The sequence below is a fragment of the Aquarana catesbeiana genome, linkage group LG01 (assembly GCF_042186555.1).
Source record: "Aquarana catesbeiana isolate 2022-GZ linkage group LG01, ASM4218655v1, whole genome shotgun sequence".
Taxonomy (NCBI): Eukaryota; Metazoa; Chordata; class Amphibia; order Anura; family Ranidae; genus Aquarana; species Aquarana catesbeiana.
The window spans coordinates 976,293,922-976,310,557 of record NC_133324.1 but is presented as its reverse complement, the minus strand read 5'-3'; the positions used below and the strand labels follow the sequence as shown (position 1 = coordinate 976,310,557).

Genomic DNA, 16,636 nt, shown 5'->3' with positions numbered 1-16,636 from the left:
TTCGGCACAGGGGTTTCGTGCCTTCCTCTGGGGGATAACCAGAGGAAGGCACGAAAAATGGCGTACCGCATTCCATACGATCAGCTGCTTATTATTTTACCTGTACAGTCTGGTGCACTCTAGCACCCATCCAATGTGAGTACCCTCTTGGAGGGCTTTATTCTTTTAATAAATGTCCTGGCTATATTGCACTATGGAGTCCCTCTGTTTGTTTCTTCTATGATTTTGGATCTTGGTTTTACCTGAGAGGAGTGTTTTTGCATCATTGTATCCTGAGTGAGCCTAGCAGTGGCCCCAATGCTTATTTTGACACCGTTTAATTACTGTGTCACACGACTGAAGGTGAGCGCAAGCACATGTGGGGTGTCACGGGAGAGCACAGTTTTCACGTGTTGTGATTTATACACCCATCAGAAGAAGCATGATGTATACTCATTTTATGGACACTATTTATTCACGTTTTTTGTGATTTGTATTTAATAATTGGGTTATACACTCATTTGTCACTGGAAAGTGTTTTGATATTTATATTTCAGCACGTTGCAATTTTATTAGTTATTACCACGATTACACTTTTATATGCACTTGGTGGTTTATCATTTATAGTTATTTGCATTATATTTTACCTGTATGGTTTTATTTATCACATTATATGTGTTTTATATGTGAAAATTATTTTTATATATTATATATTTTACATGTGACACTACACTAGCGTGGGCACATTTACTATTTTAAGTCTATTAATCTATTGCCATGTCTTTGGAATGTGGGAGGAAAGCCACAGGTACAGGGAGAACATGCAAACTCCAGGTAGGTAGGGTTGTGGTTGGGATACAAACTGGTGACCCTAGGGCTGCTAGGCAGAAGTGCTAACCTCTTCACCACTGTTGCCCAGGTTGGGACGCCTCCTATGATCATCTCAAAGTGCAAGGCAAGAATAGTTGGTGTCCATTTTTGTAGAAGTCTGAGCATCATTTATGGCACCATCTGCATTGTTGCCTCACAATCAGGGTCACCCAGTGACAGTGTATGGACAATAGAGCAGTGTCATACATTCAGAGGCAAACGGGGACCCACAGTGGAGCCCTACTCAGGGAGGTAGAACCTAGCTCTGGCCAAAGAAAATTTCCAGGATTAAAAGACGTACATTTCAAACAGTGAGACAGACCGTCTTTCCAGATCCCAGTGAGTGGTTCCTTCATCAAGTAGCCTTTGTTCAAATCACCTGAACTTAGGACCTTCCACAACTGGACCAGTTTGAACCCAAAACCAGCCCCAAAGTCCCAAGGTTCCCCTTTGTGGTATCCTTAACCACTAGAAGGAGTAGATGCTCTCAACTCACTCTTGGGCTTGTTACCTGGCATACACTCCCCCCACCCCCGTCGTTAACCTTGAAGTTCCTGGTTAGGTGGTCAGGATAGAGGCTTACAGTGATAGCAATCTTGTCCTTAGAACACTTCCCGATTTAGAGAACATTTTTTTTTACAAAGTCACACATATGCTCACGTTCGCATTTGTAGAGGAAATTGTTTGTTGTTCCCCATTCCCATGCGGCAAAACAAAATACAATGTTCTTCATCACTTTAGCATTATCATAGACACCTAGAGAAGAGAAAAACATTTTCATGAAGCAACCCGTGACAGTTGCGAGGACAGACAGACAAGAAAGAGCGATACCAAATTTAACACACCTGCAACCTTGTAACACCAATGAGTCACATGACACCAGGGAGGGAAAGTGGCTAATTGGGCCCAATTTGGACATTTTCCCTTAGGGGTGTACTAACTTGTTGCCAGTGGTTTAGACATTAATGGCTGTGTGTCGAGTTTTGAGGGGACAGCAAATTGAGGCTGAATTCGCACCTAGGCATTTAGTGCTTTTTGAAGATTTACACTACAGTCCATGTAACATGGTTTCCTATGGAACAGGTTCTGCAGTGCAAAATGCAGAACACTAAAAATGCATAGGTGTGAATCCAGCCTTACAGTTATACAAGCTGTACATTCACTACTTTACATTGTAAAGTGTCATTTCTTCAGTGTTGTCACATGAAAAGATGGAATAAAATATTTAGATAAATGTGAGGGATGTACTCGCTTGTGAGATTACATACAGTAGATATACTGTAGGGTGTGATTGGAGATAAATCTGATCCATGGCATTATGTTGGATGTATACACCTAAACAGGGCTTTTTTTCCTCAAATAGGTGCTGAAACTCAACCACGACCCCCCAAATCCCACCCACACACACCCTCCAAATCACATCGAATAGTAGATGCGGTCAGTGAAATTTCATGAACAGTAGGAGGGTCTTAAAGGGGCATTAAATACCAAGATTACATTACATACAGAGCGCAGAATTCAGGGGGGGTTACACAGAGTGCAGAGCTGTCACTTGTAAAGACAGAAATCGGACTTCTGTGTTTACAAGGGATTGTGGTGAGCAGGCCCCCCTCTGAGCCAGAGGTAGTGGACCTGAGTTCTGCCAAGTTCCCCCTGAAAAAAAGCCCTGCACCTAAACCAGATAATTAAGGAATCTGCTGTGTTATTTCTGGATAGAACAAGATAATATTATCACCTTATCTTATAAATTGGATTGCCTGCATTACATACCTCCTATAACATCGAACCAGGATTTTTTTGGAATCACTGTGATAAAGTAAAACAAGATTTCATCAACATCACCCCAAAACATAATATGTACAGAAGAACAATCAGACATTTTCCTGCAGAATTGTATTTCTCAAATGTCACATGAAGATTGATGGGGGCGTGGTCTGGCCATGAATGTAAGTAACCACTAAACCTGGAGCTCTGTCCAGGATCATCTCTCTCCAGCAACCTGAGCTGTGATAGACCCCTCACAGCGGCATGGGGGGTGGGGGGGGGGGGGGGGAGCACAACCACCCAACACAACCCAAGAGGTTGATGGATTTCTTTCCTGACTTTGGAAGAGGAAGCACAAGATGGTGGGGAGGACAGCATGGAGCATACCCTCTTCTCCTGTGGACAATATCCCTCATCTGCACCTGCCAGCTCCAGTATAGACCCACAAAGAGGAGCCCCTGAAATCACATAAGAGACCTGCAACCTCCTACAGCATCTTCTCGCTAAGGCTGTCTAAAGCCTCACACTATTGCCAAAAGTATTGTGACACCCCTCCAAATGATTGGAGTCGGGTGTTCTAATCACCTCCATGGCCACAGGTGTATAAAATCAAGCACCTAGGCATGCAGATGGCTTCTACAAACATTTGTGAAAGAATAGGTCGCTCTCAGGAGCTCAGTGAATTCAAGAGTAGAACCGTGATAGACTTTTTGCAAACTGATGATATCTGTGCTTGATTGACTTAACTTCCAAATTCTCCAGATCTCAATCAAATTGAGTCTGAATTATGGAGGCCCCACCTAGCAACACATGGGACTTCACACCTAGCAAACCTTCAGAGATCTGGTGGAGTCCATACCTGGATGAGTTATGGTGGGTGGTCATAATGTTATCCATTAGCTTATCAGTGTATGGAAGATGAAGTCCCCTTACCTTTTTTTACACCAGTAGTAACCCAACTGCAGGTTCCTGGATAAAATGAATGGAAACAAAAATCAGTAAGCTGTGCATATAACACCAACACCAAGAATAAGAGGTATTTGTGTGCGACAGGTCAAGGTGTGCTAAAAAAAAAAAAAAAAAAAAAAAAAAAAAAAAAAAAACCACCACACAACCACTTACTTTTGAAGATTCTCACACATCTATCTTTTACTGTTAGAAAGAAGAGATAAGAGGTCAGGGAACAGCATTAGTAGCATAAATCCAGATCTACACACAACTTCTCCTGTATATGTAGGTGAATGGAAGAAGAGATCAGAGGAGGAGATCCCGAGGGAGGAAATGATGAAGTATGAATGAATTAGGAGTCAGATCAGCCATACACTAAGGGAATTTTGTTCAAAAGGTTTCATTTTAGGAAAGTTCCATAACCGTTGACTGGAGAAATATCTTTTTGGAAGCACTTCATCGAATGTACAAAGAACTAGTATGACTGTTCAAGCAAACGTGCCTTAGAACATTCGTTCACAAATCCACTAGTGTATAGCCAGCTTTAGCAGTGCCCCAGTCTGATGTGCTCCACACTTCACAGAAGAGTAATCAGCGGTGTAGAAGCATTGTGACCCTAAAAATAGTAAAGAGCACCGGCTTACAGCAGCCAAGTGACTCCAATATGGTAGGGGAGTTCACATCCAACAGTGCTCCCCCAGCTCGTAACTGACTGGAAGATAAGGAGCCACACACCAGCCATGAGCCCAGTCATGTATAAAGGATCAGGATGGGAGGTGTGGCTTTGGGAGGAGACGAGCTGAAGCCAATCCTCTATAAATGTTGATTGGGCTAATTGGTAGTGTGCTAGAAGACAAGCAGACGCACACTAGCAATCAGCCCAGTCACCATGTACAGAGGATCGGACCTCTAGGACTAAAACCATGAGAGGGTGCAACATGGAGGCTTTAAGAGGTGATAGGCTGTTCTAGCAATCAGCTTTTTTCAAGCAGGGTGACCAGGCACCCTGGGGTGCCTTGAGGTTTCTTCAAGTGACTTGGCACAATGCCCAAAAATATCCCAAAATTTTCATACAGGCCAGGAGGATGATCAAGCTTGCATTTTAGTTACACAAAGCCACAGGTTCCCATTATGCACCATTATGACCTTCTAGCCGCCGTCATACTTGCAACCGATGACGACATCATGGATATTGGTCACCTGAACGGCATCATTGTTTGACCCTCTAAACCCTCCTCTGCCTCTCTCCTTCAGCATGGAGGTTACAATAGCTAACTGATGTTTAGAAATTGAGGGAGAAGAGAAACCTTGGCATACTAGTCAGTACCAGTGTGCAAAATCATATTTGATTTGGAAGAATAAATCTTTAACATTAGGTGTCCTATGTGTGAGAATGTTGCTGCAATATGTAGAACTACTAGTTTAGTATTTTACATTTTAGAATGGGGTGCTTCGAGAGTCTAATTTTAAAGGGTGCCTTGACAAAAAAAAAAAAAAAAAACAAACACACACACACACACACACACACACACACACACACACGTTAAGACTTACTGGTAACTTGTTTTCCAGAAGTCTCAGGACAGCATTTGAGATAGTGACTCCGCCCAGCAGACCATGGGAAACACCAACTTCCTCCAGAAGTTGGAGAGGCACCTCCCTACCATACCTCAGTTGTAGAAGAGAACCTCGGGCCCCGGCTGGAACACACATACATTAGTCACAGCATAGTATAATAGGGCGAGATGTTGCTGTCCTGAAAGACTTCTGGAAAACCTGTTACTGGTAAGTCCAAATTGGTTTTTCCCCCCAAGGTGTCTTTCAGGACAGCATCTGAGAGGATAACAGGACAAAAACTTGCAGGACCTTTCTACCAAATGCCTGATCGCTGGCAGATGTGAGGTCCAGCCTGTAATGTTTTATGAATGTGTGAAAACTTGACCACGTTGTTGCCTTGCAAATCTGTTCAGGGGTGGCCCCAGCTCTGCCCAAGTGGCCGCCAGTGCTCTGGTTGAGTGTGCACAAACTCCTGTTGGTGGAGAATTTCAGCCACCTCGCTAAACTGTAGAAGCCTGGCAACCAAAAGCACAAATAGTGAATCTGAATGTCTAAAGAGCTTTGTCCTTTCCAAGTAACAAAGTCTTTAACACCAAACATGTGGAGGGGAAAAAAAAAAAAAAAAAAAATCTCCTTCTCCCCTGCTGGGTTAGCTCAGAAGTACAATGTCTTCAGCAAATTCTAGCTACCTTCGGTAAGAATTTTGGGTCTGTCCTTAGAAGAACTATGTGGAAAAATAGACAAATCAGGTTCTTTAATTGAAAGGGCGTTTAGCTCACTGATCCTACGTGCAGAGACAGTGGCAATCAGAATCACCGTCTTAAAAGTGAGATATTGGAGACGCTTCTTCTAAAGGTTCAAAAGGACTTTTAAAGACTGCAGGACGATTGACAGATGCCATTTAGGAAAAGCCTCAAGTGGTGCTGGTCTAGATCTCCTAAGAGCTTTTAAAGAATCTGATTACCAGCGGATTTGAGGCCACAGATCTTTCCAAGAATACTGCTAGCGCAGCAACCTGCACTTTCAGGGTACTAACTGCTAGCCCCTTGTCTGCTCCATTTTGTAATAATTCCAAAATGGAGACAAGGCTCCCTGGGTCCTGGGCAGAACTACACTATGTATTATAAACCTTCTAGACCTTAGAATAAATGTCCCTTGACACCTTTTTCCTACTTGACATTAGTGTTGCAATCAACCGGTTCGAAGAGCCCTTGCTTCTTAGGAGCTGCTCCTCAGATACCAGGCTGTGAGTGCCAGATTAACCACCCCTGGATGACTTACCAGGCCTTGTAACAGTAGATCATGCCAGAGGGGCAGATGCCAACATGGTTTGACCGTCATTCTCAAAACGGTTGAAAACGGGCCCTTTTTGGCCAAAAAGGTGTGATTGGTACCATTTCCTTCTGAATTTTCCTTACTGGAATTAACTGGAATGGGGGTGGGGGGGGGGGGGGGATGAGGCAGGCATAGCAAAGATGGAATTTCTATGGATACACTAAAGCATCTGTTCCTAGTGAGCCATCGTGATTGCTCAGGGAAAAGAATGAGAAACCTGAGCATTCTCCTTTGAGGCAAACAGGTCCACTTCCGGCTGCCCCCATTTTTCGACAATCATAGTGAAAACCTCTGGGTTCAGTGACCATTCTGCTTCCTGGATGGGGTAGCTGCTCAGGAAATCTGCCACCCTGTTCAGGGTCCCTTTTAAGTGGACTGCTGATAAAGACAGCAAGTGTTTCCATAGCTAGTATTTGGCGTAACTTGCTCCCTTGTACCCCCCTGCCTGTATATAAGCCACTGCCGTGTCATTGTCTGTTAGTTTTTGAACATGCTGAGAGTGAAGATCCTGAGCAAATGCCTTTAGGAGATAAGGCGATCGCCTTGAGCTCTCTCCAGTTTGAGGACCTTGTTGCCTCCTTGGATCAGATCCCCTTAGTGAAACTCCCAAGTGGACCCCCAACCCCAGGAGCTGGCATCAATTGTCAGTCTTCTCTACCGGAAAAGCCCAGACTAAACCTTTAGTTAAGATACCCGTCTCTTCCACCACCATAGTGATTAGGGATGAGCCGAACACCCCCCTGTTCGGTTCGCACCAGAACATGCGAACAGGAAAAAAGTTCACGCGAACGCCGTTAAAGTCTATGGGACACGAACATGAATAATCAAAAGTGCTAATTTTAAAAGGCTTATATGCAAGTTATTGTCATAAAAAGTGTTTGGGGACCCGGGTCCTGCCCCAGGGGACATGGATCAATGCAAAAAAAAAAAAAAGTTTTAAAAAATGGCCGTTTTTTCAGGAGCAGTGATTTTAATAATGCTTAAAGTCAAACAAAAGTGTAATATCCCTTTAAATTTCGTACATGGGGTGTGTCTATAGTATGCCTGTAAAGGGGCGCATGTTTCCCGTGTTTAGAACAGTCTGACAGCAAAATGACATTTCGAAGGAAAAATTCCATTTAAAACTACCCGCGGCTATTGCATTGCCGACAATACACATAGAAGTTCATTGATAAAAACGGCATGGGAATTCCCCACAGGGAAACCCCGAAACAAAATTAAAAAAAAAAAAAAAAAAAAAAAAAAAAGTGGGGTTCCCCCTAAATTCCATACCAGACCCTTCAGGTCTGGTATGGATTTTAAGGGGAACCCCGCGCCAAAAAAAAAAAACAGCGTGGGGTCCCCCCAAAAATCCATACCAGACCCTTATCCGAGCACGCGGCCTGCCAGGTTGCAGGAAAAGAGGGGGGACGAGAGTGCGGCCCCCCCTCCTGAACCGTACCAGGCCACATGACCTCAACATTGGGAGGGTGCTTTGGGGTAGCCCCCCAAAACACCTTGTCCCCATGTTGATGAGGACAAGGGCCTCACCCCCACAACCCTGGCCGGTGGTTGTGGGGGTCTGCGGGCAGGGGGCTTATCGGAATCTAGAAGCCCCCTTTAACAAGGAGACCCCCACATCCTGGCCCTCCCCTTTGTGTGAAATGGTAAGGGGGTACAAAAGTACCCCTACCATTTCCCAAAAATACTGTCAAAGATGTTAAAAATTACAAGAGACAGTTTGACAATTCCTTTATTTAAATGCTTCTTCTTTCTTCTATCCTCCATCTTCTGGCTCGTCTGGTTCTTCCTCCGGCGTTCTCGTCCAGCATCTCCTCCGCGGCGTCTTCTATCCTCTCCTCGGGCCGCTCTGCACCCATGGCATGGGGGGAGGCTACCGCTCTTCATCCTCTTCTCTTCATTTTCTTCTCCGGGCCGCTCCGCATCCATGCTGGCATGGAGGGAGGCTCCTGCTGTGTGATGGCGTCTCCTCGTCTGACGGTTCGTAAATAACGGGGGGCGGGGCCACCTGGTGACCCCACCCCCTCTGACGCACAGGACATGACGGGACTTCCCTGTGACGTCACAGGGAAGTCCCGTCAAGTCACCGTGTGTCAGAGGGGGCGGGGTCACTGGGTGGCCCCGCCCTGTTATTTAAGAACCGTCAGACGAGGAGACGCCATCACACAGCAGGAGCCTCCCTCCATGCCAGCATGGATGCGGAGCGGCCCGGAGAAGAAAATGGAGAAAAGAAGAAAAGAGGATGAAAGAAGAAGAGCAATAGCCTCCCCCCCATGCCATGGGTGCAGAGCGGCCCGAGGAGAGGATAGAAGACGCCGCGGAGGAGATGCTGGACGAGAACGCCGGAGGAAGAACCAGACGAGCCAGAAGATGAAGGAAGATAGAAGAAGCAGTTAAATAAAGGAATTGTCAAAAACTGTCATTTTTAACATTTGACAGTTTTTTTGGGAAATGGTAGGGGTACTTTTGTACCCCCTTACCATTTCACACAGGGGGGAGGGCCAGGATGTGAGGGTCTCCTTGTTAAAGGGGGCTTCTAGATTCCCGAAGAGCCCCCTGCCCGCAGACCCCCACAACCACCGGCCAGGGTTGTGGGGGTGAGGCCCTTGTCCTCATCAACATGGGGATGTGGCCTGGTACGGTTCAGGAGGGGGGGCCGCACTCTCGTCCCCCCCCCCCCCCCCCTTTTCCTGCAACCTGGCAGGCCGCGTGCTCGGATAAGGGTCTGGTATGGATTTTTGGGGGGACCCCACGCCGTTTTTTTTGGCGCGAGGTTCCCCTTAAAATCCATACCAGACCTGAAGGGTCTGGTAAGGAATTTAGGGGGAACCCCACTTCTTTTTTTAATTTTGTTTCGGGGTTTCCCTGTGGGGAATTCCCATGCCGTTTTTATCAATGAACGTCTATGTGTATTGTCGGTAATGCAATAGCCGCGGGTAGTTTTAAATGGGTTTTTTCCTTCCAAATGTCATTTTGCTGTCAGACTGTTCTAAACATGGGAAACATGCGCCCCTTTACAGGCATACTATAGACACCCCCCAGGTACGAAATTTAAAGGGATATTACTTTTGTTTGACTTTAAGCATTATTAAAATCACTGCTCCTAAAAAAACGGCCGTTTTTAAAACTTTTTTTTGCATTGATCCATGTCCCCTGGGGCAGGACCCAGGTCCCCAAACACTTTATGACAATAACTTGCATATAAGCCTTTAAAATTAGTACTTTTGATTTCTCCCATAGACTTTTAAAGGGTGTTCTGCAGCATTCGAATTTGCCGCGAACACCCCAAATTGTTCTCTGTTCGGCAAACTTGCGAACAGCCAATGTTCGAGTCGAACATGAGTTCGACTCGAAGCTCATCCCTAATAGTGATCTTTTCACCAGAGTTGGAATTTTTACCTCCATCTCTAGGGATTCCAATTTGTGATCCCATGATCTTAGGAGAAAAGCCTGCAGTTTCCTGAAGTGTAGCCTTGCCCACTGAATTGCCGGCATTGATGAAGTCAGAACAAAGCTGACATAACCTGTCTTACCGTCAGCCGCAGGTTGGTCTGCAGTACCGACACCGTATCGTGAATCTTGTCCCTCTAAGGGAAGATAGATCTTTTGTTCTAAAGAATTGATTAGATACCCTAGGTAACGAATCTCCTGAGATGGGTCTAGGGAAGATTTAAATTTTAAAATCCATCCCAGAGAATCCAGGTGGCTGCATGCTTTGCCTAAATTGCTCTGCAATTCCTCCTTTGAGAGGGAAAAAAAAATAGCAGATCGTATAAATAAGGAATTACTGCGATTCCCTGAAGACAAAGCGGAGCAAAGGCTTCTGCCATCACTTTGGTGAATATTCGGGGTGAAGATGACAGACTGAAGGGTAAGGCCCTGAACTGTAGATTATAAAATCACACCTTCCATCCCCCCCCCCCGTTCCAGAGGTATCTCAGGTTGGCAGGAAATATGCAGGTATGCATCCTTTAAATCTATTGACGCCATAAAGCAACCTGGCGTAAATAGATTTCTGACTGAGAAAATGGAGTCCATCTTGAACTTCCTGTATTTGATGGATACATTTAGAGGCTTTAGATTGAGGATCAATCCAAATTTTCCTGTTGATTTTCTTACCAGGAAGACATGAGAATAGAACCCCTCCTGTCATTCTTTATTGGCACTTGGATTACTACACCCTGCTGCACCAGTTCCTCTAGAGAGGACTTCATGGCCAGGTCCCTTAATGGATCTCATGGGGCATTGGTCATCAAAAACCTTCTTGGGGGGGCTCTGGGTAAACTCAAGAGTGTAGCCCTGCGAGAGAGTGGTCAGAATAAACAGATTTGAAGTTATCCCTGACCACTGCGGAAGAAACTAGTCTCACCCACCCGCAGGGATGAGTCATTGCAATTTCTCTGCCTGTGCAGGACGGAAGAGCATTCCGCCTTTATCCTTTGCCTTTTGTGCGGACCAATTTTTTCTTCTCCCCTGAAACTTGATGCCTTGCTCCTAAGCTTTTTAAAGGTCGAAAAAAACGTTTTTTTTGGGACCTGCTTTTTCTTTGACCGGGAAGGACCTCTTTATATTGGCAGTCCTGTCTAGAATATTATCTAGATCAGGGCCAAAAAGAAGGTCACCCGAAAAGGGAATCCCACAAAGCTTGCTTTTTGACACCGCGTCACCTGGCCAGGTCTTAAGCTATAGAGCTCTTGCACAATTTGTCAAAGCTGCTGATCTAGCTGACAATTGCTTCAGCCGAGGCATCTGCAATATAAAAAAGTAACAGCCGAGATCAGGGTAGGAAAAGAATATAAAATCTGTTTAGGGTAATCTGCCACTATATGCGATTTTAGCTGGTTAACCCAAAGTTTGATTCCTGGCTACACATGTTGTGGCCATTACTGGCTTTAAATTGCTCATGACTGATTGCCATGATCTCTTGAGCAAAAGATCCATGCGTTTGTCCATTGGATCCTTTAGAACCCCCATGTCTTCAAAAGACAGGTCTGTGGACCTTAAGACCTGGGAGAAGGCCGCATCCAACCTGGGCACCTTGTTCCACATTGCCAAAGGGCCCTCCTCCAAAAGAAAAATGTCTCTGCGGATCCTGCTTTTTTAATAGTGTCAGAAGTGACCGAATGAACCGGGAATGTCCGCCCCTTAGGTTAGTTTATCCCTGCATACATGCAGTCACAAAGACAATTCCTTTTCTTAAGCCAAGTGTAACATGAATAACTTTAAGGAGCCCATCCACCTCTTCTAGGGATAACCTAAATTTGGAGGGAGCCACTTTAGCCTCCTCCACCTCTTCTGAGTCTTTAACGTAAGGAGCAGGGGACTGCGCTTCCCTATTTGAAAGGTCTTCAGATAGGAGCTGCCAACACCAGCATCGGAAGAGAACCCTGGGAAGACTGAATTGGAAGGCTGACTAGCAGCTGGATTAACGAAAAGGTTAAGTCGTGGTATATAGCTCTTTTACAGAGGCAACCAGAAGCAGATTCCTCCTCAACTAAAGAAGCGATGCAAGCACTGCATAGGGCTTCCCCCCCCCAATTTTCTCCCATTTTGGCCCTGAAAGGAGGACATCTTTCTTGGGTCAGAGCTTTTAGCCTGTGAGAAAAGACAAAGGGGGGAAAAAAAAAAAAAAAAAGAAACCCTGTCTCAGGAGCAAAGATTTTCAATCCCCTCCCAAAGATGTTCCCTCCGGGCTGGAGGAAACAATCTGAGGTATGGTAGGGAGGTGCCTCACTTTAAAATTCTGGAAAAAGTAGGTGTTTTCTATGGTCCAGTGGGAGGAGTCACTATCTCAGGTGCTGTCCTGAAAGACGCCTTGGGGGGGGGAAGACAAAAAAAAAAAAAAAAATTGTGCTAGAAAATAAGGAGCCGCACACCCACAATCAGCCCAGTCACCATGAATAGAGGCTCCGACCTTTATGGCTAAACCTGTGAGGGTGAAACATGTTGGATGTGTGGATTTAAGTTGACAATCCGAGCCTCTATACATGTTGGGGTGATTTGGCTAAACCCTTTATGACTAAACCCCATGGTAGGGTGAAACATGTTGAAGGTTGTGGTTGGAGGAGACAAGCTGAAGTCAATCCTTTGTATGGGTGACTGGGCCGATTGCCAGTGTGCTATTAGATATAGGAGTTAAACACTAGCAGTCTGTCCAGTCACCATGTACAGAGGATCAGACCTCTATGGCTAAACCCATGAGAGGGTTAAATGTATAATATGGAAATTCTATAGGGCAGGTTTAGACTGATGGTCAAGCTGTGTTTTTAGCCTTCCAATCGCACCCTTAAATCCTTCATCACAACCCAATACAGTATGTGCGGTGGTAAAAGAGGGTGGGCTTCAAACACCCTCACACTGCATATGTGCTTCACTGGGCAGCCAATGTTCATCTGCTGACAGCGTGCTCCACACACACTGAGCACAAGGACCGAACTGTCAAAGACAGATCCAGGCTAAAGATCAGTAGTGGGTGGACCAGCTTCCACTCATGTGACCACCAATAGCAGTCACATGGTCTCCAATCCTTCCTGCTCCCCCTCGGGAATTCTGAACTGTTTAAAAAGGAGCGTTGGGGGTGGGTGGGAAGATTTTTAAGCTGCAAAAGCGGCAGATGAGAACATTCATGCCCACAGCAAAAATGACTGTTCCTGCAATGTTCTGCGGGCAGTACCACAGCCGAATGGGACCCATGTTAGAAACGGACAGCTTGGTATGTTAAAGGAAGTTGAACAGACTGTGGCAGAATCAGATGTAAAAAAAATAAAAATGAATGCAGCTGCCACATGTATTGATTGGTAAGCTGCAATATATTACATTTCTGGTTTGGAGTTTAATACAGCTTTAGCTCTTTCACTGTCACCACTGTATCTCATGTCATGTGTTAGTTGGGGGGGCAAATGTGAGACATCAGGGGTTCAAATAGGACTATTGTCCCTTATGCGATATATAAAAAATTTCCTGTTATAAACCACAAAATCTCACAAAAGTGAGTACACCCCCCCTCACATTTTTGTAAATATTTTCTTATTTCTTTAGTGTTGTCACACGAAAAGATCGGACACTTTGCTACAATGTAAAGTAGTGAGTGTACAGCTTGTATAACAGTGTAAATTTGCTGTCCGCTCAAAATAACACACAGCCATTAATGTCTAAACTGCTGGCAACAAGACTACACCCCTAAGGGAAAATGTCCAAATTGGGCCCAAAGTGTCAATATTGTGTGGCCACCATTATTTTGGTAGCACTGCCTTAACCCTCTTGGGCATGGAGTTCACCAGAGCTTCACAGGTTGCCACTGGAGTCCTCTTCCACTCCTCCATGACGGAACTGGTGGATGTTAGAGACCTTGCTCTCCTCCATCTTCCATTTGAGGATGCCACACAGATGCTCAATAGGGTTTAGGTCTGGAGACATGCTTGACCAGTCTATCACCTTTACCCTCAGCAAGGCAGTGGGCATCTTGGAGGCGTGTTTGGGGTTATCAAGTTGAATACTGCCCTGTGCCTCAGTCTAAGGGAGGGGATCATGAACTGCTTCAGTATGCCACAGTACATGTTGGCATTCATGATTGCCTCAATGAACTGTAGCTCCCCAGTGCCAGCAGCACTTGTGCAGCCCCAGACCATGACACTCCCACCACCAAGCTTGACTGTAGGCAAGACACCCACTTGTCTTTGTACTCCTCACCTGGTTGCCACCACACACGCTTGACACCATCTGAACCAAATAAGTTTACCTTGGTCTCAGACCACAGGACATGGTTCCAGTAATCCATGTCCTTAGTCTACTTGTCTTCAGCATACTGTTTGCAGGCTTTTGTGCATCATCTTTAGAAGAGGCTTCCTTCTGGGATGACAGCCATGCAGAACAATTTGATGCAGTGTGTGGCGTATGGTCTGAGCATTGACAAGCCAACCCCCCCACCCCTTCAACCTCTGCAGCAACGCTGGCGGCACTCATACGTCCATTTCCCAAAGACAACATCTGGATATGAAACTGAGCACATACACTCAACTTCTTTGGTCAACCATGGTGAGGCCTGTTCTGAGTGGAACCTGTCCTGTTAAACCACTGTATGGTCTTGACCGCCGGGCTGCAGCTTAGTTTCAGGGTCTTGGCAATCATATAGCCTAGGCCATCTTTATGTAGAGCAATTTTTTTCAGATCCTCAAAGGAGTTCGTTGCCATGTTGAACTTCCAGTGACCAGTATGAGAGAGCAAGAGAGTGCAAGAGAGTGAGATCGATACCAAATATAACACACCTGAGACACATAACACCAGGGATGGAAAATGGCTAAATAAGCCCATTTTGGACATTTTCACTTAGGGGTGTATTCACTTTTGTTGCCAGCGGTTTAGACATTAATGGCTGTGTGTTGAGTTATTTTGAGGGGACAGCAAATTTACACTGTTATACAAGCTGTACACTGACATTGGATCGCCTGCATTACATACCTCGTATAAATTCAGACCAGGATATTTCTGGGACCCCTATGATAAAGTAAAACAAGATGTCATCAATATTACCAAAACCACACACACACACACACACACACACACACACACACACACAGAAGAACATCAGACATTTTCCTACAGGATTGTATTTCTGAAATAATGTCACATGAAGATTGATGGGGCGTGGTCTGGCTGTAAATGTAAACGGCCACTAAACATGGAGCTTGGTCCAGGATCATCTCTCCAGCAATCTCCAACCTTTGATAGCTATCTATTCAACAGTCAACTGTTAGTGGTATTATAAACAAAGTGGTGTAATGGATGTGAAGAGAATCATGAAACATCTATTCCAATGTATATATGAATACATGTTTTATATGCCTGACATACCAGCTTCAGTTTATCAGCCTTAAAACATATATTCAGATATTTTGTAAAGCTCACCCTTCCCTTCCTTAGGAACTGGACTGCAACAGTTCACAGAAGTTTGTGCCTGCTTCTGAGAACACATTCAAAATATAACATAACACCAACAGTTTAAAAAAGGAAGAACATGACCACTTCCTCATGGATGTCCCAGCTAAAGCCAATATTTTGTCACTATATGTAGTTATATATTTTTGGTTTGCATGCACCAGTCTTATTTGATTTATCTTAAACCTTAACCGAAAAAAAAAAAATTGTATAAAAGTCTGGAAAAGAGGAAATTAAAACAGAAGTTTTTTTATTCTGAACTGGTGTCAGTGTAATCACCTCAGAGCGTGCATGCTTTATATTCAGTTGATCAGGGGGTAGATATAATACTGGACTTTTGTTCTGATCCAAAACAGTGGAAGCAACTGGGAATAGTGGCAATGAAGTGGTAGGCCAAGTAAAATGATAGAGAGGGGTCAGCACATGCTGAAGTGGGCAGAAGTGGCCAACTGTCTGCAGAGTCAATAGCTACAGACCTCCAAACTTGTGACCTTCAGATTAGCACAACAGTGCACAGAGACCTTCATGGAATGGGTTTCCATGGCCGAGCAGCTACATCCAAGCCTTACATCACCAAGTGCAAAGCATTGGATGCAGTGGTGTAAAGCATGCCGCCACTGAAGCAGTGGAGATGTGTATTCTGGTGTGATGAATTACACTTCTCTGTCTGGCAATCCAATGGACATGTCTGAGTTTGGCGGTTGCCAAGAGGATGGTATTTGGCTGACTGCATTGTGCCAAGTGTAAACGGTGTGAGGTTGTCTTTCAGGGGTTGGGCTTGGCCACTTCGTTCCAGTGAAAGGAACTCAATGCATCAGCATACCAAGACATTTTGAACAATTTCATGCTCTCAACTTTGTGGGAACAGTTTGGGGACGGCCCCTTCCTGTTCTAACATGACTACGCAACAGTGCACAAAGCAAGGTCCATAAAAAGACACGGACGAGCGAGTTTGGGGTGGAGGAACTTGACTGGCATGCACGGAGTCCTGACCTCAGCCCGATCAAACTTTGGGATGAATTGGAGCAGAGACCGTGAGCCAGGCCTTCCACACCCAACATCAGCGCCTGATCTCACAAAATGCTCTTCTGGAAGAATGGTCAAACATTCCCATAGACACTCCTAAACCCTGTGGAAATCCTTCCCAGAAGAGTTGAAGCTGTTATAGCTGCAAAGGGTGGGCCAACATGCACTACAATGAATGCAGATTACCATTTAGTTTGTCATCAATCATATGTTGATTGAATAT

At 45.0% G+C, this 16,636-nt stretch overlaps 1 protein-coding gene across 1 annotated transcript in view; it reads right to left on the bottom strand.

Annotated features, from left to right (window-relative positions):
- LOC141128916 (cytosolic phospholipase A2 gamma-like) overlaps positions 1–16,636 on the bottom strand; it is a 71,212-nt gene that overhangs the window by 18,929 nt on the left and 35,647 nt on the right. Inside the window, exons 8-13 of the mRNA XM_073616566.1 lie at positions 15,358–15,422; positions 14,911–14,946; positions 3,736–3,765; positions 3,547–3,582; positions 2,620–2,655; positions 1,510–1,605 (exon numbers count right to left, since the gene is read on the bottom strand). Coding sequence (XP_073472667.1) covers positions 1,510–1,605; positions 2,620–2,655; positions 3,547–3,582; positions 3,736–3,765; positions 14,911–14,946; positions 15,358–15,422 — 299 coding nt within the window. The remainder of the gene's footprint in view (positions 1–1,509; positions 1,606–2,619; positions 2,656–3,546; positions 3,583–3,735; positions 3,766–14,910; positions 14,947–15,357; positions 15,423–16,636) is intronic.